Raw genomic sequence first — 23,575 nt, 5'->3', positions numbered from 1 at the left:
CAAGATGCTTTGAAATGGCATCATAGCTTAGATGAAATAATTATCTTATGACTAATTATTTCAAATTTGCCTTCAGGGGTATGTTCTTCCAAGCAGATGGCAAAGTGAAAGTTCTACTTCCTTTCACAAGGCAAATGTCATCAAATAGAGAGGAGAATAAACATGTCACTCTGGGCAAGAAGCAAACTACAACTGGCAATCATGTCCCTCATCCCAGATCCCAAGTGTCGTATCCTAGATACCTTCATGATTCACAGTTTATTCACTGTCCCAGCAAGGCATGCTACAAATAATATCTCTGGAGGCTCTCTCTGTTTATTACTCTGAGCACTCAGCCTTCAGTGTTGGGACTCCCCAAAGAATTCTCAGTACCCACCACCTGCCCATTCCGATCATACCTCTGTGAAGTGCCAGGCAGTACAAGGCCAGAAGCATGATGCCTGAGACTTTTAAATGATGAGGAGTCCCACAGAGAGCTAAGTCAAATCTGTGGTGGGTGACAGATGGGGCCAGGAGAGCCCATCCATTTCTTGAAGGTGGATATTGAGCTCTTGAAGTCACACCAGCAATTGGTGTGGGAAAGTATACATTTTGGTGCAGGATGTGGTATTGGAACACTGTATGCATGAAACCTTGTTATTAGCAGTGCTTTTGTAAAAGTCACAGCATCTGTACTGTTCAGGTTTTTCAAAATAGGAATGTGCTAGAGGTTGTTTCACAATGAAGCTAATAGACTAAACATTGCTGAACTGCATATTGAAAATGACTAAGATGGTCAATATTCTGTTGTGGGGCCAAAATAAAATAAGCTTCTATCACTATGAAAATAGAAGTCTTGCACAAAAAAGTAAGCCAACATCACCATTGTCCCCTACTGGGGAAGTCTCACTCATCACAAAAACCATTTAAAAAAAAACTCCTATGTCACCCACTCTTTGTTTTGCTCATAACACTTTTCCAATGTTATTTTTGAACAGAAAAGTACTTGACTGCATCTGTGGTGCATCTGTTAACTGGGGCAGTCTTCAAATATTTGCTTTGGGCAAGGTATTTAGGAACCAAACCTTTTAGATAAAAATGAATAAGCACAATTCTTTCCTTGAGGGTATTGGGCTGTATTTTTCTCAAGCACTTACTTAAAATAAGCAAACAAGCCCTGGAACTAACACGGGTGACAGATGGAGGCTCAGCTGGTACCTGGACAAGGAACAAAATCACCAAGGCAGAGATACTGGGGCTGTGTGTTGCGGGATGATACTACAGCATCCAAACCCAAATCAGGCAAACGAATAATAATTAGTACTGGGAATCACCAGTCTTATTTGCTGTAAACAAACGCTCGCTGGAGAGAATACTTTGAGAGTATGTATGAAGGAATTTCACATAAAACTTAAGACCTCAAAAATCATCCCTAGAACTTTGGAGAAAGCATTCCAATAATATTTTCTCTTAACCTAATTCTTCTAGGATGGTATGATAAAACTAAAAATGTTCCCAACAATCAAATGGCAATGATAGCAACTGTTATAATAGTCACAGGTATGAAATACTATTCGTTTTTAAACTAGTTTATTATCTATTGTACAATTTTATTTTTTTAAATAACTTTGTGAAATAGATAGTAAATACATTCAGAAGAGGTGACACTAGAGACCAGAGCATTTAACGATATGTTTAACCTGGAATAGATGATCAGTGTTCAGAAATAGTCTACTTTGTAAACATTTCCTGAACTGGATATCTGGACTATAAGTAGAAAAATCTTGAGTGAAGAGTTGAGTTTTATTTTTTATCTACTTATTCCATTCCCTATAAAGGGCTTCCCACTAAAAAAGAAAAAAAGATGATTGGAATCTTTGGAATATTGTAGAATATAATTCCACTCTCCTGGCTTTCAGTGTCTCCTTTCATGGAGAACAAAATATGGGACTGTGGCAGGAGGTAGTCTGGTCTATTCTCATGACTTTCTTCCATCTTCAACTCTATTAATATAATAATGGGGTGATGTCATATATGTACTACCTGGAAGACTTGGAAAGACCGAACACAACTCACCTGGGGGGCAGTTAGCAATATATAAAAGTCAGAATTTCCTGTTCTCTCCTTGGACAGAGACTGTATCCATGGTCTTTGCCTTAGCACTTTGCTTTCTGGTCCTGAGTTCTACTTCCATGCCCCTTAACACTACTGTTCTTCCAATAAGATCAAAGTTCTCTTTTAACACCAGCTTCCTGTAGCTATTAATTTTTAATTATATAAAAATATTGGGGGATATTGAGAAAATTACATATTTAATTGTCTTTACTTCAAGTTAAGTTTTAAGGAACCCAGCCAGGCCTAAGAGAACGGAGCTTTTGAGACAGGAACCCAGGTATTACTTTTGCTCTACACTGTATTCCAGGCCGCAAATGTGCAGTCTCTAATCAGTGACACTGTATATTGTTAACAAAACCCAAGCCTTGTCCTTCCATCTCTCTTTTTAGCTTTTCTTTGTACATTATTTATGTGCACTTATCAGCACCTGGTGAGGTGGGAGGAGCATTAACGTCCTTAGGTGACTCCCCACCAATCAGGAATAGGAAGGCTGTGTTATCAGGGTGTCCAATACAATTATGAGGCACTTGGTGGCAATGCTGGACAGCTCCCTGCACAAGAAGACTGCAGATAGAGCTGCCTCCAGTCTTTCCTCCTCAGGGTCTGATTTACCCAAGGTTTTTGTAGTCTTGGGTTGGAGCGACAGCACAGCGGGTAGGGCATTTGCCTTGCATGCAGCTGGGTCTGCTGACCTGGGTTCGATTTCTCCGTCCCTCTTGGAGAGCCTGGCATGATACCGAGAGTATCTTGCCAGAACAGCAAAGCCTGGAAAGCTACCCATGACATATTCCATATGCCAAACACAGTAACAAGTCTCACAATGCAGACGTTACTGGGCCTGCTCGAGCAAATCGATGAACAACGGGAGGACAGTGCTACAGTGTTTGTAGTCTCTTGAGCTGGCAAGCACATCAAGTAAACCAGCCTATGTTCTCAGCTAACTTCTGGGGCTTCCTCTAGGATCCGTGAAAGGAACAATTCAATTCTGTGCCAGTGCACATTACAGAAGCTCTAGCTCTCATTTCTCCCCTTGCCTCTCTGTCTTCCCTCCCTAGGCCTGGCCATTGCTGGAAGTGTTTGTGCATGTGTGTATGTGTGTATACATTTGTGTACATGTATGTGTGAACACACGTGTGTATAATTCAGCAAACAGCATATGAGAAGCAAGTAAAACTCAGTTTCAAGAACAGTTGCCAAATATCAAGGACAATTCTATTTTGGGGTTTTCAGATTTATGGAGCATCTATCAAGCAGGGTATCACTGTATCACTGTCATCCCATTGTTCATCAATTTGCTTGAGTGGGTGCCAGTAACGCCTCCATTTGTCCCAGCCCTGAGATTTTAGCAGACTCTCCTTACTCATCCTTCCCAACGGTGCCATATTGGAGGCTCTTTCAGGGTCAAGGGAATGAGACCCGTTATTTTTACTGTTTTTGGCATATCTAATATGCCACAGGGAGCTTGCCAGGCTCAAACAAGTTAGAAAATGGAAAGGCACAAGTCTCCTTGAACTTTAAACATTTTTCTTCTTCATTTATTTCTCATGTCTGATCAGGTTAACACAAGGTGGGGACATGCAGGGTTCGCTTTAAAGGTATCTATTTCTGACTTTGTGTCTAGCCAAGAAGCCACTAGCAGAAGCTGTGGATGAATCAGCTACCAAGGCAGCTGGGGAGAGCAGCTGTGGCCCTGTATACCTTGCAGGGAGTAATTGGGAGCCCCACCTGGTATCTCAAGCCCATTTCCCTTCAGTTGTGAGTTCAAAGAGCAATCTAGGCACTTTCAGTTTGGGTAGAGAATGTGTAGCCTTGGTGTATACATTCAGCGCTCAACCCCAAGGGGCAGTCTCTGTCTCTGACCCTCTCCCCAACCTTTCTCTATGTTTACGAGTCAGACTTTGCTGTTCTCACTGCTGGCTCTGTGCTCAGGGATCTTTCCTGGTGGTTTTTGGGAGGAACTTATGTGGTGCTGGGGATCAAACCTTGCTGTATACAGTGCAGTGCCTCACACACTCTCTCTCCAGTTCCGGCTGACCTGACACTTGGCATTTTCCTCCTGTGCCACAGACTGACTGCTCAGAGGCACCCTGGAGGTCAAGAACCTTGATCTGTTCATGCTGGAAAATTTAGATCATATCTTTGTTCAGCCTATGTTCAGCCTTTCAATGGGAATTTAATCAATATTTTGGGGATAAAGAAGCTTCTTGGAAATCTGTTTTTTTTTAATTCTTTTTGCTCTGAACCTCATTAGATAGTTTGGGTTTATTATAGAAGAGTCTAACGTATCACTTGTCTTTGGAGAACACTTTTCCCACAGTTCCTTTCCCAAACTGGATCTTTCTTAGAGGCCTCTTAGCCCAAAATGCATCATCTAAAGGGAAGCATCTATCTCTGAGTGCATTTTCCAACCTCTTAAAATGATGGCAGTTACGGCGGATGCTCAGAGACCCCCGTCTACCTGATTTAGAAGGACGATAAGATCAGGAAATCAGGAGAAAGACCAGCTTCAATCTCTAAACTCCCCATGAGTCACTGGTCCTCTATGTCCCCATCCCCTGTACTTTGAAGGCCTAGTTTCAGGAGGTACCTTTCTTGCTCCTCAGTCCTGCTTTCAAGGGGATAAATCAGAGTTTTTAAGTAAGAAATTATGCCTCTGAAATACTGCAAAAATAATGTGTGGATGTGTGTGGGACAGCAGTAGTCTTGGATACCACTGGTGGTGGTGGGTGGGGAGGTGTTTTCTGTTTGCTTAAATAGGGTAGATTTCTAGAAGGCAGGAGTAAATGAATTTTTTTGAGAAGGGCACATAGGCCAAATGAGTTAGGGAAACTCAGGGCTAGAAAAGTGGCCCATGCCATAATTCAGTTGTACTGAGGCCCATCTCTGGGACACCATGGTTGCCCTTCCATCGTTTAACCACAAAACTCCTCTGAGCTGCAAACCAGTTCCAAAGCACACACAGTGCATGCCCTCCACCCTGCCGGCCCTCCTGCATGCACCCCCAAGGCACTCAGGGGCTCAGCTCCAGGCCTTCCTTTTCCAGGTCTGGGATTGCTTCCATGTCTTCTCTCAATTTTTCACTCTCATGCTTCTAAGCGTGGCAACAGCTTTCCAAAGCACAGCCAACTGCATGCTTGGCGGGTTTTCTCAATCCCAATCAAGGTTAACACTGCCAGTGGAAATATCTAAACCCTAGTGGTTGGCCTCTTTAGAACCGGATTTCTCCCAGGCACATATTTCCTTTCCTGGTAAACACATGCTGTCTGTTTCAGAGTCTCCGATAATGACTCTGCTGTGTGACACAGACTCCGAACACAGACTGATGGAACAGGGTTCAGTTATACTGGTGAGACCTGAGAGTGAGGAAAAGGGCGTGTGCAAACTAAAGTCAGCTGGCAGTTTTCAGACTGTCTTACAGTGAGGACTGTGTTTGGGAAAGGAGGTATAATAGACTTTTTACAATCGTGACGTAGAACCAATATTTGATACTAGCTTTGAGCACTGAGGAATCAAGTTGCTTGTCCTCCTAAGTTTGCAAGTTGTCTGTCTTTTTCTTTCCCTCCCTCCCTTCCTTCTTTCACCGTGATTTACAATGCTATTAATAATATTTCATAATATATACATTTATATGTAATAGAAATGTTTATAATTTGCTTATATATTTCATAATAATGGTTTAATAATAATTGATAATAGAAAATGTACTGACTTGACACCAATCAGCAGTGTTAGTGTCAGTATCTTGCCACCAATGTCTCAAGGTCCCTCCCACACCCACACCAACCCCCTCATCCCTGGTAAACTCAGTTCTGTCCATGGACTCTCAGGGTCTGTTTCCATTGGCCATTTGTTGTTCCTTACTATGTTTCTTTATATCTCCAAATAGTAGAGGATCATTCTGTATCTGTCTCCCTCTGACTCACTTCACTCAGCATGATACCCTCTAGTTCCATCCAGGCAACAGTGAACTGCATCATTTCATCTTTTATTATAGTTGAACTGGAGCGATAGCACAGTGGTAGGTCGTTTGCCTTGCACACAGCCAGCCCGTCTGAGCCGGGTTTGATTCCTCTGCCTCTCTTGAAGAGCCCGGCAAGCTACCGAGAATATATTCAAATACAGTAACAACAAGTCTCAAAATGGAGATGTTACTGGGCCCGCTCGAGCAAATCGATGAACAATGGGAGGATAGTGACAGTGACATTATTCTACCATGTATATTGTGTGTAAAAATTATCATTGCAGATTGCAATATTGACTGGGAGGGTAAGTTGGAGACTGGCTTTAAACATGGTTTTTCTCTCATTCTGGTATAGGATTTCTGAACTCCAGAGGAAAAGGTTAAAAGATTCTCCTATGGGCAGCATCTGGTGGGAAGTAGAGATGAGAAAGAGAAGAGTGAGTGGGCCCTGTGGATAGCAATGGCTTATAAATAGGAAGTTGGAAGAAATAATACTCATTTTAAAGTTTTTCCTTTGTTGTAATTTACTCTTATTAACCTCAAGCTTTTAACCAATATTTGTAAAGAGATCTTTACTGTGATTTAGAAGATTCATGGATGAGGTTATGGCCTTGTGGGGGTATTTTATGGTAGTTTAGTGGTTGCCTGGGCAAAGCTGATTGATAGAAACTGCCAAGAATAGTTCAGCAAGGTGACTGAACAAAGAGCACAAAGCCGCCAGGACTTCGAGAGTATTAGTTAGAAGTAATCTCAGTAGTAATCAGGGTAGAAAACCTGAATATCCTGCATATAATCGGGCCAGAGGTTGTATACTACAGATATTAAGTGAAATGATGGCCTTTGATGAAAGGAGAATTGGGAGCATTTGGATGACACATAGAAATTAAAACTGTTTAGAGGAACACAGTGACATTTCTTATTCCTGTCGAATCCACTGGCTTTATTTCCATTCCGCTACACAACTTCTCTAACTCCTATGATGTTTCCACAAACCACCTGACATTCTGAATGAAGGAGACAGTCTAAACTTTTCAGTGATGTTTAGACTGACACTATTTTTCCTGTAAGTCATGCAAAAAAAAAAAAACCAGGAAATCCTGCCAACTTCCAATTAATATACATGTCACGTCTGTATATTAATTGTATATATTATGGTAACATAATTTATTCAGTCATTATTAAATATATAAAGGTAACAAAGAAATATAAAAGTAATCTGGTGGCTCTGTGTGAACTGTCAGGTTTCCTTCCTTTAACCCAAATGATTTTATTACCACCTGTTCCCTGTGGAGGTGAAGCTGAATGATCAGCCCCAAGGACAGTTCATACAGGCTTATTGTCCAAGATGTTCAGATCAGGATTTTCCCAAACATGTTACCTTGGCATGTGGCACCAAGGCTTATCATGCATGGTACCACAGACTTTTATAAAAGTTGTTACTATGACTGTAAAGAATTATGGACCTCATCCACTCACAAGGTTATCTTTAGAATTTTCTGTCCTATGGTGGGCCAATCTTTAGAGACGTGACTTTGTCCTGAGTCACCCTCTCAATATGTGAGCCCTCTGTCTCCTTGATGGCCCAAGTCTCTACCCCATTCATTACTGCAACAATCAAATTCCAGGCTGGAGAAATAATACAGGCGAAGGAGTCTGCCATGCTTGCAACGGATCCCAGCTTCCTCTTCAGCATCAAATGGTTCCTCAATTATCTCAGTGGAGGACTGGAGGTTCCTGCCCACCACTGGGGTGGCCTGGATGATCCTCACACCAGAGCACCATATCTTTCGGTCCTCACACTGAACCACGAACCAGGCCAAGATTCCCTGGGAGGAGCCCCAAGCCTCCAGAGATGGTTGGGAGACCTTTCTTCACTCCCTCGAAGAATAAAAATCCTTTCTCTCATTTACTGTGGTATTAAGAGTCATGGACTTTTCCCATACATGTGTAATTTGTTTTCTCCAATTAATCTATTTGATACTAATGCGTCTATAAAACCCAGCTCCTGGAAGAGAACAGCACAGAGTCTCCTGCCCCCGTGCCTGGCTGTCCTCGCCAGGGCCCCTTGGAGCGGGGCAGGTTGAATTTCTCTCCCCGCCCCAAGCAGAGCTCTGGCAGCCAAAGACCTACAGAACCAGCCACAACCATGCTGAGACCACTCTCCACACGCATGAAGGTACCGGCAGAGGAACAAAGGCATGCGGGTCCCAGGGCTGAGATCTCCGAGTCTGCTAGGATCATGACTGAGCATCCTCCACCCAGATCCTCCATCTTCCAGTAGGCAAGGGTCACACCCACCAACTGCCCCCCCCCGCCCCCGTGACATGTAATCCCATCAACGGCCAAGACCCAGAGACCCAGAGACTATAAAAACCAGCTCCAGGAAGCATCTTATTATCTCATTCTTACTTTGAACATCCTGGCAGGCTACCGAATGTAACCTGCCCACACGGCAGAGTCTGGCAAACTCCCCATGGCGTACCCAATATGCCAAATACCAGTAACAATGATGGGTCTCATTCTCCTAACCCTGAAAGAGCCTTGAATGTGGCACTTTTTAGAATCTCAGGGCTAGGACGAAGGAGACGTTACTGGTGCCTGCTCGAGGCAATCGAGGAACAACAGGATGATCGTGATAGTGATTATGATACTAATCCGTCTGCTCTACCAGCCCTGGTAGAACTTAGGGAATTTTCCTCTAGGGCCCTACATAGCTATGCTCTAAAAATATCCTACAACTGAAACCAACCAAAAACTTACTTTCTATTGGGACTCCATTTGATAACCAGGTGATTCTCGGTTTGGGGTTGCCATTAGCTCTGCAGATTAGGGCCCCATTTTCTCCTGGGGAAAGCACAAGATTCTGAGGTGCCATGATCCAGTAAGGAGCCGCTTTATGAGGGAAAAGAAAAATATGAATCAGATTATGCAAAAATTAAAAGTATTATGAAAAACGTTTGTCAGTTTCTTGTTTTAGAATTTATAAGTAATGCTTTCTATAACACATTTCAAAGGAATGTTAATGGGACTTATTCACATATACATGTATATAATATGTATACATATGTATATATAATTTCTTGGATCTGGAATACAAAAATCATTGTGTTCTTTTACATTAAAACTGGCATTAAAGTGGTGATGGATTTACCTGGGGTTGTAATTTACAGGTACAGTAAGGGTTAGGGGGTACTGGTAGAGGGGACATTCTGTGGCATTGGTACACGGTATGCATGGAAAATTCTATTATTAATAGTATTATAAATCATTATACCTAAAATATAATTTAAAATTACAAATTAATAAAGAATAGGGGCCAGAGAGATAAGTGGGTCAGGAGCTTGCCTTGCATGCTGCTCACCTAGGTTCAATTCTCGGCACCCTTTATGGTCCCCTGAGCACTGCCAGAGGTGATTCCTGACCCAGACCCAGAATTAAGCCCTAAGCATTACTGGATGTGGTCCCCAAACCCAAAATAAGCAAATAAAAGATAATGAATTAAAATTTTCAATTCCATAGGCTGCATATAATTATAAAGTTACATATTATAAAGTTAGGGAGCAATTTGATCAATTTTTATTCCATTTTTAATTTACTATAATTTTATTATTTTAATTGTAGTTAGGTAACATAGTTGCAATAATAATAACTTTCATGTTTTTGATAAAATTATTGCATTTTCGCCATGACCAAAATGCCCAAATCCTTTCACTGAGATCTGTGCCACTTCAGTCAGCCTTTACCTAGACCCCTTCCCATGATGCTGAGCAATTTCAGTTTCATAATTAAAGGCCAAAGATTTGTCATCATTCATTTGATACAGTCTATTGCAACCTGAACAAATTTTGTATTTCAAAAAGTTGCAAAGTTAGTATAGAGTGTTACCATCCGCTTTTGATCCAGCTTTCCACAACATTAACACTATAGTTGCCAAAACAACAGATCAACATTCATGACATATTTAATTATAATTTCCCCACTTCTTGTCCCCCTCTCCCCTGCCCGCCACACACTAATATCTTATTTCTGTCCTGGATTCCACATCGCTTTTATTTGTTGAGTCTCCATACTTAATCCATACTAAATTTCTTCCAATCTGATAGTTTTTATTTTTTTGATTTTTGTGTTTTTGTTTTGTTTTGTTTTGGGCCCATACTTTGTGTTGCTCACTGTTTAGGGATTACTTTCGCAATGTTTGAGGGGTTGGGGGCCTGTGGTGCTGCAGATTCAGTGTGAGGCTCCTGCATACAAAGCGCATGCTCCATTCTTTTTTTCATTAGTGATACACCATGAGGTACAGTTGTAGACTTACAAACTTTTGTGCTTGGGTTTCAGTTTCACAATGATCAAGTACCCATCCCTCCACCAGTGCCCATTCTCCACCACCAAAACCCTCCCGCCCCTCCACCCCATTCCCCCCCCCCCCCCGCCCCTCCTCTGTGGCAGGGAATTTCCTTTGCTCACTCTTTCCTTTAGGGTGTTGCGTTTTGCAATAGAGGTATTGAGTGGCCATCATGTTTGGTCTATAGTCTACTTTCAGCACAGCATCTCGCATCCCGAGCGAATCCTCCAAACATCCTTTACTTGGTGTTCCCTTCTCTATCTGAGCTGCCTTTTCCCCCAGCATGTGCTGCCAGCTTCCAAGCCGTGGACATGCTCCATTCTTGTGCCTAACGAACTTGAGACTTTTGCTGAGTTTTCTCAAGAATATCTTGAATACCTTACATTTGTCTCATATTTTCTCATAATTAGACTGAAATTTGGGGTGATGGGTTCTTCTGATTGTCTCTTATCATAAATTACATAGTACTGACATGCCACTCTTCATATGCTAAACTTAATCACAGGTAAAGTTGTGTCTGCCATATTTATTTCACTGGAAAGTTATTTTTTCCTACTTTCCATATTCTAATCATTAGAGTCTCACAGTGAAGCCTTAGCCCACGGGGAGGGAATTAAGTTCTATCTCATTGAGAGATAAGTAGTAATGAATTTGAGGACTTAAAACTAGAACTTCCCCAGTAATTAATTTTCTGGAGGAGGGAAGAAATACTTTGAAGCGATGCAAATATCTTACTTTTCTTTAAAGTTTCACGGACTAATTTCAGCAAGTGGCTCTTGCCTCCAGCAGTTATTACTGTGAGATTCTGATGGTTAATTTTCTTTTTCCTTCATTTTTTCTACATTATTATTAATTGTAATTCTGTCAGGAAGATTTGTGGAGCTAATTTTTAACCTAATTTAGATCACTATAAATAGCAATGAGAAGATCTTACATTTATTATTACTGGAGAATATTACCAAAGACATACTTGACTGACTTTCAGGGCCACTCACGAAGGCAAAAACACCACAGCACATTTTAAACAATGGCATACCTTTAACGGTGACAGAAATAGTATGATGGATGGCTCCTAATGCATTCTTGGCTATACACTGGTAATTTCCAGCGTCGGCTTCAGAAACATGAGTGATCTGCAGAGTTTTCTTAAAGTTCCGATAAAATGTTCGGTTGATGGGTAGTGTTCCATCTTCTTTTATCCAGTAAATAACTGGGGTAGGTCTGACAGACAGATCAATAATAATAATATTATAAAATATAAAATGATTCGCCTATGGCTACTTTTTGAGATGACATTGTGCAAGTTTAGAACAAATTCTTTGTATAAAGAGCACATAAACCAGATTTTCCTCCATTTTTGTTGAGGTAATATGTTAATAATATTTTTATGTATGCATTTTCCAACTACCATATCCACTAGAGTTTCTATTTTCCTCCATCAATGTCCCAAGGGCCTCAACTAACCAGGCCTCTCCCTCAGGTAAGTTCAGTTATGTAGACCTGAGCTTGCAAACATAGATATTTTAATAAGTCTCACATTTTTATAAATAATGGTTAGATCTTGAAGCCAGAGGGACAGTACAGTGGGTCCATCATTAGCCTTGCACTCGGCCTACATGGGTTCAATCCCCCCTACCCCATATAATTTCCCAAGCGCTGCCAGGAGTGATCCCTGAGCAAAAAGCCTGGAGTAAGCTCTGAAGCACTGCTTGGAATGGCTCCCAAACCCAAACCAAATAATAATGATTATATCTTAACATTTAAGTGGGAAAGGATCACTTTCTCATCATCAGAACTGTACTATTATTGACCATTCTTATTGACTTCCGAGATCCAGTGCTAACATGAATTACTTTACTGAAGGGACCAAATTATTTTCTTCAATGTTTTGATCAATAAAGGAACTCTTAGAAAAGTTTAGATGAAGGCATTATATACATCAAAAGAATTACCAAGAAAATAATGATCAATTTATGACATGTATTTATTGCAACTTTTATCAGCTAGTTAATAATATACAGAAAAACAGAAGATAAAAAGATCCGTGCTCATAAACTTTTGTGCACATTCCTGTTTCAAATGGAAAACCTTCCCTATTTTGTGACATGCCATCTGATGATGACTGAAGTGATCAGAGGGATAGGGTTCTTTCCTTAATTTTATTAGTAGTGATATTTAAACGTATCATATCAACTTATAAGAACAGATATAAGTCTTGGATTGTTTACTCATTTCTCACCTATTCGTGTTTCTTATTAAAACATGAAACAAAGAGACAGATGAAAAGCCAGAACATAGGGTTGGAATGAAAAATAGGTTTCAAAGTATTAGCCCTGGGCCCAGAATTGGAAAAGCAGCTCAGAAGTAGAACATGCCTTGCATGCGTGAAGCCCTAGGTGCTGTGTCTGCACAGTGAAAGGAATGAAGAAATGAAGAATAAATAAATTAATAGATAAATAAATTTCAGCTCTAACTTGCATATGCATCCTGATCTTAGATTGCCTGATCTCTGTGTATCTCAGTTTCTTGGTCTACCTTCAAGGGGATTAATACGTTAACTTGATTTAATAATGTTTTGTTTGGGGGACACACCCAGTGGTGCTCAGGGGTTACTCCTGGCCCAGCATTCAGGAATTACTCCTTGCATGTTCACGGGGACCAAATGCGATGCTGAGAATCAAAACTGGGTGAGTCATCTGAAGGGCAACCTCCTTACCTGCTGTACTATTATATCTTTGGCCCCTGATAATTTTTTTCTTTTTTTTTTGTGGACTCCTTCAAAGCAGTGCTCAGGAGATCCAGGGACACTCCTGGTGGTAACAGGCCAACTGGTCATAACTGTAGTTCCTATTGGGGTGGGAGGTGGGGAGCATGGGGCTCCAGGCCTCCACCTGGCAGTGCTCAGGGATCCATGAGGTGCTGGGAATTGAATTCTGATTACTGCACATTCAAGGCATGCACCCCTAATCCCTGAGCTATGTCTGATTCTGATCTAGTGTATTTAGAAGGATTTCGTGAGGGTACAATAAAACCCATTCAAAGCGAACATTGACTAAGCTTTGAATGAAGACTAAAGTTGTTTCTTAGGAAGATAAAAAAAATAATAATACAAGAAAGGCTCAGGTCCTCATTAGAAATGCAAAATAATTAACTGCATTGTTTTTGGTTGTTCGAATTGAACAATGAAGAGAACCGAAAGGATATATGTGATTCATTTGATTCTAAAAGAGGTAGAAAAATGTGTAGTCAGGCTGAAAATTTGAAGAGACCCTAAAGATGGTACTTAGCAGGTCTCCTAGATGGGATTTTTGCTATATCAGAAATTAGAGGAACGGAGGGGTGGATAGTGTAATGTCCTGACATGGCCAGCAGAGGCCTTCATGTGCAGCCAGCAGTAAAGTGATTCCTGGGGGCTGGAATGGGGAAGCAACGTGAGCTTCCAAGTCAAGGCATACAAGGTGACAACTTAAGGCAGCATGTTTCTAAGGTTCCACTCAGTCTTTTCAGCAAAGGTGCCAACGATACTAGTTCTGTAGTTGGCATGAGCAGTGGCTGTGTAGAAGCCTGCCTCTAACGTGGACTAGCATAACAGTTGTTCAGCTGGAACCGCGGTCTCTCTGTAACTCCCATCAAAAGCATAGAGATTTGAAGGGAGACGATGCTTTTGACTTGCACCTAGGAGACATTTGCCGAGAAGTTGGCCATGTGACTTTCCAATAAGAAACAATGTATGGGACAATGCCTGAGTTTCCTCTGCTAAGCCCTAAGAGAACATATGCATCTCTGTGGTTGGGAGAATTAGCAACAACTAGAGGAATGTGAGAACCTCAAGACCCAAAAGACAGTTGGACGGGGTGGAGTCCCCTAGAAAATACTAGAATTAAAAGAACATAGTCTATTATGACATAATTATTCTGCAGACTTACAAATGACCCATAATAGCTATGGTTTGAGGTGTTTAATTTTTGGTTTTGGGGTCATACCTGGCAGTACTGAAACGATTTCCAGCTAGCAAGAAAAGATCTTTAACCCTTGTATGCCTCTCTCTCTCTCTCTCTCTCTCTCTCTCTCTTCTTCCTCTCTCTGTCTCTGTCTCTTTTTCTCTCTCCCTGACCTTTCTTTCTTTCTTTATTATTTTTTGGTTTTGTTTGTGTTGTTTTTTAGTTGCAGAGTCAAACTGCTTCGTCTATAGAGGGGATAGAGTTGAGAGTACAAAAGTAAAAGAAAGAACTTATTCATCACAGGTTGAGAAGCAGTTGATCTCTAAAATGGGGAATGTGTGCTGTTGGCCTTTACAAAGTTGGTTTGACAGCACTTTACCCTGACAACCCCCTCCCTGGGGTTTTCTAAGAAAACAGTCTATTGCTTGGGCCTTGTCATGAGGGGAAGAACTTTGTAGTTTTGGTGATCCTCTCATGCTTTACCACAGCCTTTTGCTTCTCTTGGAGCATCCTTTTCTGAGGGGTCCGCCCTTCCCTTCTCTGGGTTGCTATTTCTCTGAAGCGACCAAGTTTGGAAGTGACTGTGCAAAATAATACAATCTATATATACCCTAATTATAGCAATCATAAAGTGATTACCATTTCAAAATGAACACCATTATACAAACAAAACATTCTAATAAAAAGGGGTTAATTTCATATTTTAGAAATGACTATCAATTTTTTTATTCATGTTTTTTGGAACTGGTTTAAGAAAATGAGTTTCTATGATATTAATGGTTTTTTATCAACCTAGTATGTTTTTCTAAAAAATATAAATCAGGGGGCGGAGAGATAGCTCAAAGATCTATGTGCATGCCTTGCATGCAGGAGGCCCAGATTCGATCCCTGATATCATATGGTTCCCTGAGCATCACTGGGAGCAACCTCTGAGCACAGAGCCAGAAGTAGCCACCGAGCACCTCTGGGTGTGACACCCTCCCTCTCTCCGTCCCTCACCCCCATCACCACCAAAGAAAAGAAAGAAAAGAATCTACGAGATTTGGGGAGAGCTCAGTGGCAAACCTGACTTTCAAATTTGAGGTCATCAGTTTAATCTTCAGTGTCACTCTTATGAGCCCAGCACAGCCCCATTCATTGGTTCTGCAGTTTGGGATTCTTGGTGCTACAACAGAGTGTGCAATCTCTTGTTTAAAGTGGCACTGCAACTTTATGTGCACCGCTCCCCCATTCCCCTCCCCCCACTAACCGAAAGCAGCAACAAAGGGAAGGGATAGAGAAGGAAAATCAAGGTATGCATCAAGACAATAACTCACAGTCCTTCTGCAATGCACTCGAGGGACAGGACGTTTCCTCTGAGCTCCTCTTTGCTACTTGTGTTGCCTTCTGGAGTTAAAAATGTGGGTGGCCTCTCCCTGTTTGATTTAGCTGCAAATGAGAAAATCAGCTTGCATTAAAATCTATGAATATGTATTTCTAGAAATACAGTTCACTGTCTGAAAATCATATGCCTTTTCAAAACCCTCCAAATTGTGAAATTACTCATGTATACGCTGCCTTACAAATAGTTATCACTCATTAGCTGGTCAGGAACAGAAACAATTTTCACTGCATAGCACTAATAGTATGGGTTATTTTCCCTTGGTACATTTCCTTAATTTGGAGTCAGTGTTTATAAATATTTGGTTAGTTGAAAAATTTCAAAACACTGATATAGAAATGAAAACCATGTTCTTAAATTACCCCTCTCTTAAAATTAGTGCTCAGGTGAAAGCAAAATTAACAGTCTATCTTCTGGGAGATATGTTTTCTCTGAAAAGAATTTTTAAGAAAGGGATTTGTTTTTGTTTTTTGTTTTGGGGCCACACCCATCCATCTGTGATTGGGAGTATTCTTGGCTCTGCACTATCACTTTTGGTAGGCTTGAGGGATCATATGGGTTCTGGGGATGAAATTTGGGTCAGCCACTTGCAAAGGCTAGTGCTTTACCTGCTGTACTATCTTTCCAGCCCCAAAAATAAATATATATTAAAGATGTATATATTCATATTTTCACTAAGGGTCTTATAACAAGTTCCACTGATTAATTATGGAAATAAATTTCTGGTGGACGTCTATCACATTACGACACCAAACTGTAAGGTTTATGGAAATTAAATAAAAATAAGATGATTAATGAGAAGTCTGCCAAACTGAATGCCACAAAATAAGAATAATGGTGCTATTAAATAAACTGACATTGGTTTCTTTTAAAAATAAGAAGGTTCAAATCAAAGATCTCTGGAATAGTTAATTAGCTATCATTTTTTTTATGGAGACTTTCCAAAATGTGGTGTTAACTTCTGATGCTCTCCAAAAAAACTTAATATAGATATTATGCCATATGTAGATTTAGTAGACTTTTGTTGTTTCCAACATTTTAATACATATCTATTTGATGCTCATAGGAGGAATAAAAAGTATTCTCAATTCTCGGGGAAAAATGCCAGAGATATTTTTAAAGGTATTATCTTAGAGAAATAAGTGCTTTCCTTAGATTACAGAGATTGTACAGAAAAATATACCCTTCTAAAATAACTTTGAGAATGGTTTTTGAATCCCTACTTCCTGATATATTAAAGAATGGGATTGTAGTATTTTTACTCTGGTTACTTATGCTACCTTCAATTTTTCAAGGATGAAATGTTTTTCATTAAGAGAATCCTGTATCCAGAGCCTATAATTTTCACTGACATGCTATGCTTCAGAGCAAACTTTTCTTTAAGACATACTATTCCTTTTTTTCCAAGAAAATGAACTAAAATGCTGTCATTTTAAAGTGATTGGTACTACTGAAAATAGAGGGTTTTAAACAAAACTATGAGAAATGATGTTACTAATTACACATATGGGGGGGAAGGGATATGGGATGATTTACTATTCACATCCAGCTAACATTAGTTGCTAGATAGTACTAAAGCTTTGATGAGTTAGTATTCTGGCAGGTTAATGCATTTTTGCCAATGCTTCATTAGTTCATGAAAGAAATATATAAACAAGACAAAAAATAAAAAACATAAATCTGAATATACATGGAAAATTTTTTCAAACTACACAAAATGGATCTTTTCATGAAAACAGTTAATAATCTGCATACACACAAAATGGAAAATGCTTTAGTGACATATTTGAAGGCTCACTGCCAAATTTTATAAAAAACATACACATAATCTAGTGGTATTAAACATGTAACTAGAAATTTCTAAATAAATAAGGTTAAATAGTCATGGAGGTGAAGTTAGTGAACTAAATTCTACAATGAGGGAGAGAGTATCAGTTACAGTTACCATAACTCACCACCATAAAACTCAGTGTCACTCAAATTAGCAGCTATAGTGTCATTCAATTCATCCACTGAAATAAACAGAATATTATGAAGAATGCACAAAAGTAGGAGAGAAGTTTCAAAAAGTATTGGGCAATCAAAGCAAATGTATACAGCTATGCTGATCAAATGCCATTTCAACCAAGTAAGAACACTGCTTTGCATTACACATGACTGATTTACTAGTTCACTTAGCCACCCCAAATCATATGATTGAATATGAACATAGATCTGAATGAAAGTGGACATAACTAAAGCTGCAGGATTGCTGATAAAGGGGCCCCCAAAGCACACACAAGTGCTTAGAGGATGCCAAGTAGACTGAGAAAGCTATTAAGAGAACGGTAATAGCAGTAAAAACAAAACCCATAAAATCACAACTTTCAGGTACATATATTCTTTATAATTCATATGCCTACACTTTAGTGTCTATTTGCCAATTATTTCCTGTTCAAAAACTATTACTAAGAAGTCAGTAGTATTTAACAGTGAACATGCCTTGCACAGATCTGCAATCTCAGTGAGATTAAGGAAACTCAACTCTTACCTGAAATCACTTTCACAGAAATAGGTTGTTTTTGCTGTATGGTTTGGGTGTGGTTAAATCTGGCATAGCAGATATAATCTTCTCGGGTATCCTCCGGGAGAACATTGGAAAAATAAAGGTCTCCATTCAGACCTTGGGAAACCCTCTCACTTTGTGGTAGTCTTTGAAAGGCTAGAGAAAGGCAGACAGATATTTAGATCATTCCATCATAAAATAGTCATTTTCCAAAACAGCATGACAAATGTATCAACTAATAGTTATGTGAACTTCACTTTTTCCCTGCTATAAAGTTCTCTGAGTAAAAACCAGTAACTAAAATAAGAATAAAATAAAAATATATAAGACAGTAAAACTCTAGCTTGAACCTGCCAAAATCTAGGGTTGGTGATATAGATGAGATTAGGGCTGTACAGAGAAAAAGATATATATGGAAAATGGTAAGAGGCCAGGAATACACGGGTAAGTGCTTGTGGCTGACCCTGATTCCATCCCAGACCACATATGACCCCCCAAATATGGCTGGGGTGATCTCTGAACATAGCCAGGTGTGGTCTGGGCCCTTCCCACCCAGACAAAGTGTAGATTCAAAGGCATCTTGAAAAGTTTTGAAAATCAAAATTTTTACAAAAAGATTGTATGAATTTTTAAAAGATTGTGACAGGTTCTTAACTGTTAAACACATATACACATATCTTAGAAAATGCCTTTCAGCTGGAATAGAGAAGAGATCACTAAGACAATGATGGTTGCAGGAATCGCTTTCAGGATAGGAGATGTGTGCTGAAAGTAGATAAAGGACCAGACGTAATAGCCTCTCAGTATCTGTACTGCCAACCATAATGCCCAAAAGTAGAGAGAGTATGGGGAAAATTGTCTGCCATGGAGGCAGGGGAAGGTTTGGAAAGAGGGGGTATACTGGAGACACTGGTGGTGGAGAATATGCACTGGTGGAGGGATGGGTGTTTGATCATTGTATGATTGAAATTCAAACATGAAAGCTTGTAACTGTTTCTCACGGTGATTTAATTAAAAAAAACCTTGAAAGAATAAAAATCATAAAAAAGAAAAGAAAATGCCTTTGGGAAACATGTGAATTTGGGTGGCATCCACATACATGCTCAGAAACTCAACACTGTAGGAGCACTTAATAGTGAATAGTTCTATGGTAGGGGCTGGGAATGCCACGGTCCCTGACTGTCTGAGATCAGGATCTAACCGAAGATACAGGCAGCAACATGGAGCAACAGCTACAATTTAATGGCTGAACTGACTTTCCAGGCTTGTGCGTAGCTGATATCTCAGGTCTATTCACAGGAACTATCTAGTCTCAGGCATAGAAGGAAGATTTTCTAAGGCGCTGTAGGAGTCAGAGAAAGGAGAACCACCAATCTAGGTAAAAATTTACACATGGATTCCTCGTACTCATCCTCTCTCGATTCACCCATCCTTATCTATGAGGTTCTTAGCTCTTAAATGTGGAAAAGTGACAGGACCACAGTTGCTCAGGCCCGGTGCCATCCTGCCCCAGGACCTCTGCAATCTGGGTCAAGCACTGTGACCCTCCACTAACAGACGCCCTATCTAACATTTCATATGCAGCAGGAAAAAGCGAGCAAATGTGGAGCCAGAAAATTAAAAATGCCACCAATATCGTAATCAAGACAAGGGCTTGATTGGCAGCTGGAAATTCATGGTTTGAACCCATTAATCCCTAAGGAAACACTCAAAGGCAGATGTAAAAGCATTCATCATCAAAACTTATTATCAGGGAAATGAAAATCAAAATGATAATGAGATACCATCTCATACCAGTGAGAATGGAATATACCAAGGACTACACAGTGTTAGCAAGGATGTGGTGAAAAAGAAACCCTCAGTCACTGATGGTAGGAATATTGTCAAGTGTAGCGTCTAGGGAAAACAGTTTGAAGATTTTTCAAAAAGTAGGACTAGAACTCCCATATGATTAAACAATTCCGGTTCTTGGCATCTACCTCCAAAATACAAAAACATTAATTCAAAAAGATATATGCATACCCATATTCATTACAGTATTTAGCACCATGGTGACAGCCCAAATGTCCAATAGCAGATATTGGATAAAGAAGCTGCAGCATAAATACACAATGCAATACTGGGCGGATATACGAAAAGAGGAAATCTTGCAGTTCACAGCAATTTGAATGAAACTGGAGGGTATCTGACCCAAAGTAAGTCAGAGGATACAGGACATACACCAGGTGATTATCAGTCATTTGGGTACATAAAGAAACAAAACAAGGGAATAGATGGTAGCAAATGATGACAACACTTGGTCTTTTATTCAAAACCAAGATTATCAAGCCAGTAGGGACAGAATATGTGGGAGCAGCAGAGAGGAGGATAAGTGATGTAGGAACAGTGGTGGAGGGTCTGGGCTTGGATACTTTGGTGATGGTGAAGGTGCAATGACTTTATAGATCAAAACCATAAATGTTAAGACTATCTGAACCATATTAAACTATAAAATATTTAAAAATCAGGCAAAGAGTAATAAAAACAAAATCAGAAAAATAATCATTAAATGAGCAAAAAAAGTTAAAGCTAAGCATATATCCACTTTCTTCTGTTTCTTCTGTAATATTTTATTTTATTTACTTATTTTTTTAATGTAGGAGTACTGCTATTTATTCAGCCATTGATTAAGCTGATTGAGCAGGGCATGAATTCCACTGCAATATCTTATTATTGATGGATATTGGTAGATGAAAGACCAAATGAAAGGGAATGGGGTTTGATAATGGAGGTAGCACTATGCCCTTTGAAATCTTCTGTATTACATTTGAAACAAATGTAAATATATAGGAATAACTTTATGGATACATCTTATAAAAAGAGTTCTGTAAGTATATTAATTTTCCCTCATATTAAATATGTGGAATAATTTGAAATGCCCTGCAAACAACCTAAAATATATGTACATGACATAGCCAGCATAGCAATATGGAAAAAATTTACATATTCAGATGATTCTGAGACTTTACTTGTGCCTTCTTATTAAATGGAAAGGTCATTTTTTTAAATGTTAACCAAGGACCAAATTGGGCTTCATTCTGGCAGTGACATTTAGATAATGTTTTCTTGAAACCATACATTTACTTATTCTTACAAAATTTGTACAAAAATTTTAAAATATGTGCATTTATTAATTATATTTATTTTCCATTTTTGTAATACTTTCTCTGAGTACTTTTATACAAGAGTCAAAATGGAAATAAAATAGAAATAAAATCTAGTGTTAAATTTTATCTTCAGCACAGAGTACAGCCCATGGTTTTAGAGGAATCCCTATTAGTGAGACTAGAATAAACTCCCTAAGAATATTTTACAAAAATTTTTCCACTCTATTTAAATCGGTGATTTTTACCCTTTTCTTGAATCTCTGAATTGGCACCAGTCCACAGTTTTCAAATAGAAAACTACTGAACTACACAACTCTTGTTAAGATCATAAATATCATGGCAATATAACCCCTGTATTGCCGAATTTAATATTCATTTTTTGGTCCTCAAGTTGCATGATCTATCAGCAGAAGTCATTTAAACAGCCGGCTGTCTTCTTGACACTCTCTTCACCTTTCTGAAATACCACTTTCTTTCTTACCTCAGTAACCACCTCTTCTCAATTGGTTTCTTTCCAAGTTGTTTCCCTGGCTTAGGCACCCTCTTGAAGCCCACCCCTCATCCCCTCCCTGATCCCCCTACCCCCCGCCCCGATCCCTGGCCATGGATCCCTGGATTCTTTCATCCTTCCCTGGTTCTACAGAGAAGTTTTAAAATGAAGACTCATGGAGCCATCTGCCCTCCCTTAGGCTCTGGGTACATACCAGGATGCTCCTGCAGGGGACTTCATGTATAGTCTCCTTTCTGCCCAGATACTCAGGGATCCTTGCTCTCTTATTCCTTTATCTTCTCCTCAATCTCTGCTATTTTTCTTCAAAGCACTTGTCAGAGGACACACATTTTCTAAATGCATTTGTTGTCTGTCTCTGTTTCCATTTCCTTCTATCTAACTGACTATCAGTGAGAAAAGGAATTGCTCAATTTCTCTAGCCAATGCCTGGCACATAGCAGATCCTCAGTATAATAGACTGAAGGAATAGAATGATAGATGTGCTATTCTAATGAGCATTTGTTTTCTTGAGCATCTCTAAAACATTTGATAAATACTGCATGAATCACAACAGGTTATAGCAGTACGCTAACAAATAGCCATTAGCTTCTTGAAGGAAACCTGTACTTTAAAACTTACAATTGTCCATCCAGAATATTATAGGTGGTGGTAATCCAAGTGGAGGTCTGCAGGGAAGTACTAAAGAGTGGCCATTTTGAAGTACTATTGGTTCAAGTTTTTCTTTGGTCCACAATGGTGACCCTATGAAGTAAAATAACCATTTATAAGTTATTTCTGCATTAGAAAATTAAAAGAGCACTGTAAAGAAAAAATAATCTTCTAGGGGGATTTTAGGAAACTTAGAATTTATTCACATTAAAATAATAATAATAATAAGCATAGTTTTATAATACAATGTTAACGGTAAAATATTTTTTATTCATTACCAATTTCATTTACTACCATTAATCCTATACATTTAAAAAGCCATTTTATACTGAGTATTGCCGTGTGTGTGTGTTTGTGTGTGTGTGTGTGTGTGTTTGTGTGTGTGTCCCTCACAAAGCCCCCCAAGCATTACTGGGGAAAACCTCTGAAAAAAAGAAGACACACAAGTTTGGGAAAAACTTGTTTTTCACAAAAGAAAGGAAAACACTTAACAGTCAAAAGATTTGTTACATAAAGATCCATCTAAATCTTTGACTATCATACAGCATTGTATATGTAGAAGTATATTTATTCCTAATACTGATCAGAATATTTATGATATGTTGATAAAACAAAAATGTTATTAGTAAACTCATTTTACATGGGCTATAAATTAGTAGTCCCTGAGTTCCTGCTGTGGCCCAAACCATTCTCCAAACAATGAAACGCAGCTCATTGTATGCACATAAATCATTGCACACTGAAAAAAAAATGGAAACAGTATTTGAGTACTAGTTACTTCCTTGAATGGAAATATTCATGAATAATATTACAATTTGATTTTAGTTTAACTGTAACTACTTGTAACACATTTTTTTCTATAATGATACATACCACATATGTGTAATACAATTTTAACAATAACCAGAACTGCAGTTCTCTTTTTCTTTTCCAGCAACAGGAATTAACCCCAAGGCCTCATACATGCAAGGCATGTGCTCTACTGATGAACTACATCCCAGCCCCA

At 39.3% G+C, this 23,575-nt stretch overlaps 1 protein-coding gene across 32 annotated transcripts in view; it reads right to left on the bottom strand.

Moving 5' to 3' along the window:
• The window catches only part of NRCAM (neuronal cell adhesion molecule), a 317,718-nt gene that overhangs the window by 54,890 nt on the left and 239,253 nt on the right, over positions 1-23,575 (bottom strand). For 22 of the 32 annotated variants that reach the window (XR_008793047.1, XM_056118664.1, XM_056118672.1 and 19 more), the window contains 6 exons: positions 22,540-22,662; positions 18,250-18,420; positions 17,675-17,731; positions 15,655-15,766; positions 11,434-11,618; positions 8,816-8,947 (listed from right to left, as the gene is read on the bottom strand). Coding sequence is in view for 31 of the 32 variants with exons in the window: in XM_056118664.1 (XP_055974639.1) it covers positions 8,816-8,947; positions 11,434-11,618; positions 15,655-15,766; positions 17,675-17,731; positions 18,250-18,420; positions 22,540-22,662 (780 nt within the window). In the remaining variant the exon portion in view is untranslated. The remainder of the gene's footprint in view (positions 1-8,815; positions 8,948-11,433; positions 11,619-15,654; positions 15,767-17,674; positions 17,732-18,249; positions 18,421-22,539; positions 22,663-23,575) is intronic. The other 10 variants (XM_056118673.1, XM_056118676.1, XM_056118679.1 and 7 more) reach the window with 1 other exon arrangement.

The sequence above is a fragment of the Sorex fumeus genome, unplaced genomic scaffold, assembly GCF_029834395.1.
Source record: "Sorex fumeus unplaced genomic scaffold, SorFum_2.1 ptg000037l, whole genome shotgun sequence".
Classification (NCBI taxonomy): Eukaryota; Metazoa; Chordata; class Mammalia; order Eulipotyphla; family Soricidae; genus Sorex; species Sorex fumeus.
The sequence above is the reverse complement of the archived record's forward strand: the minus strand, read 5'-3'. Positions and strand labels throughout refer to the sequence as shown.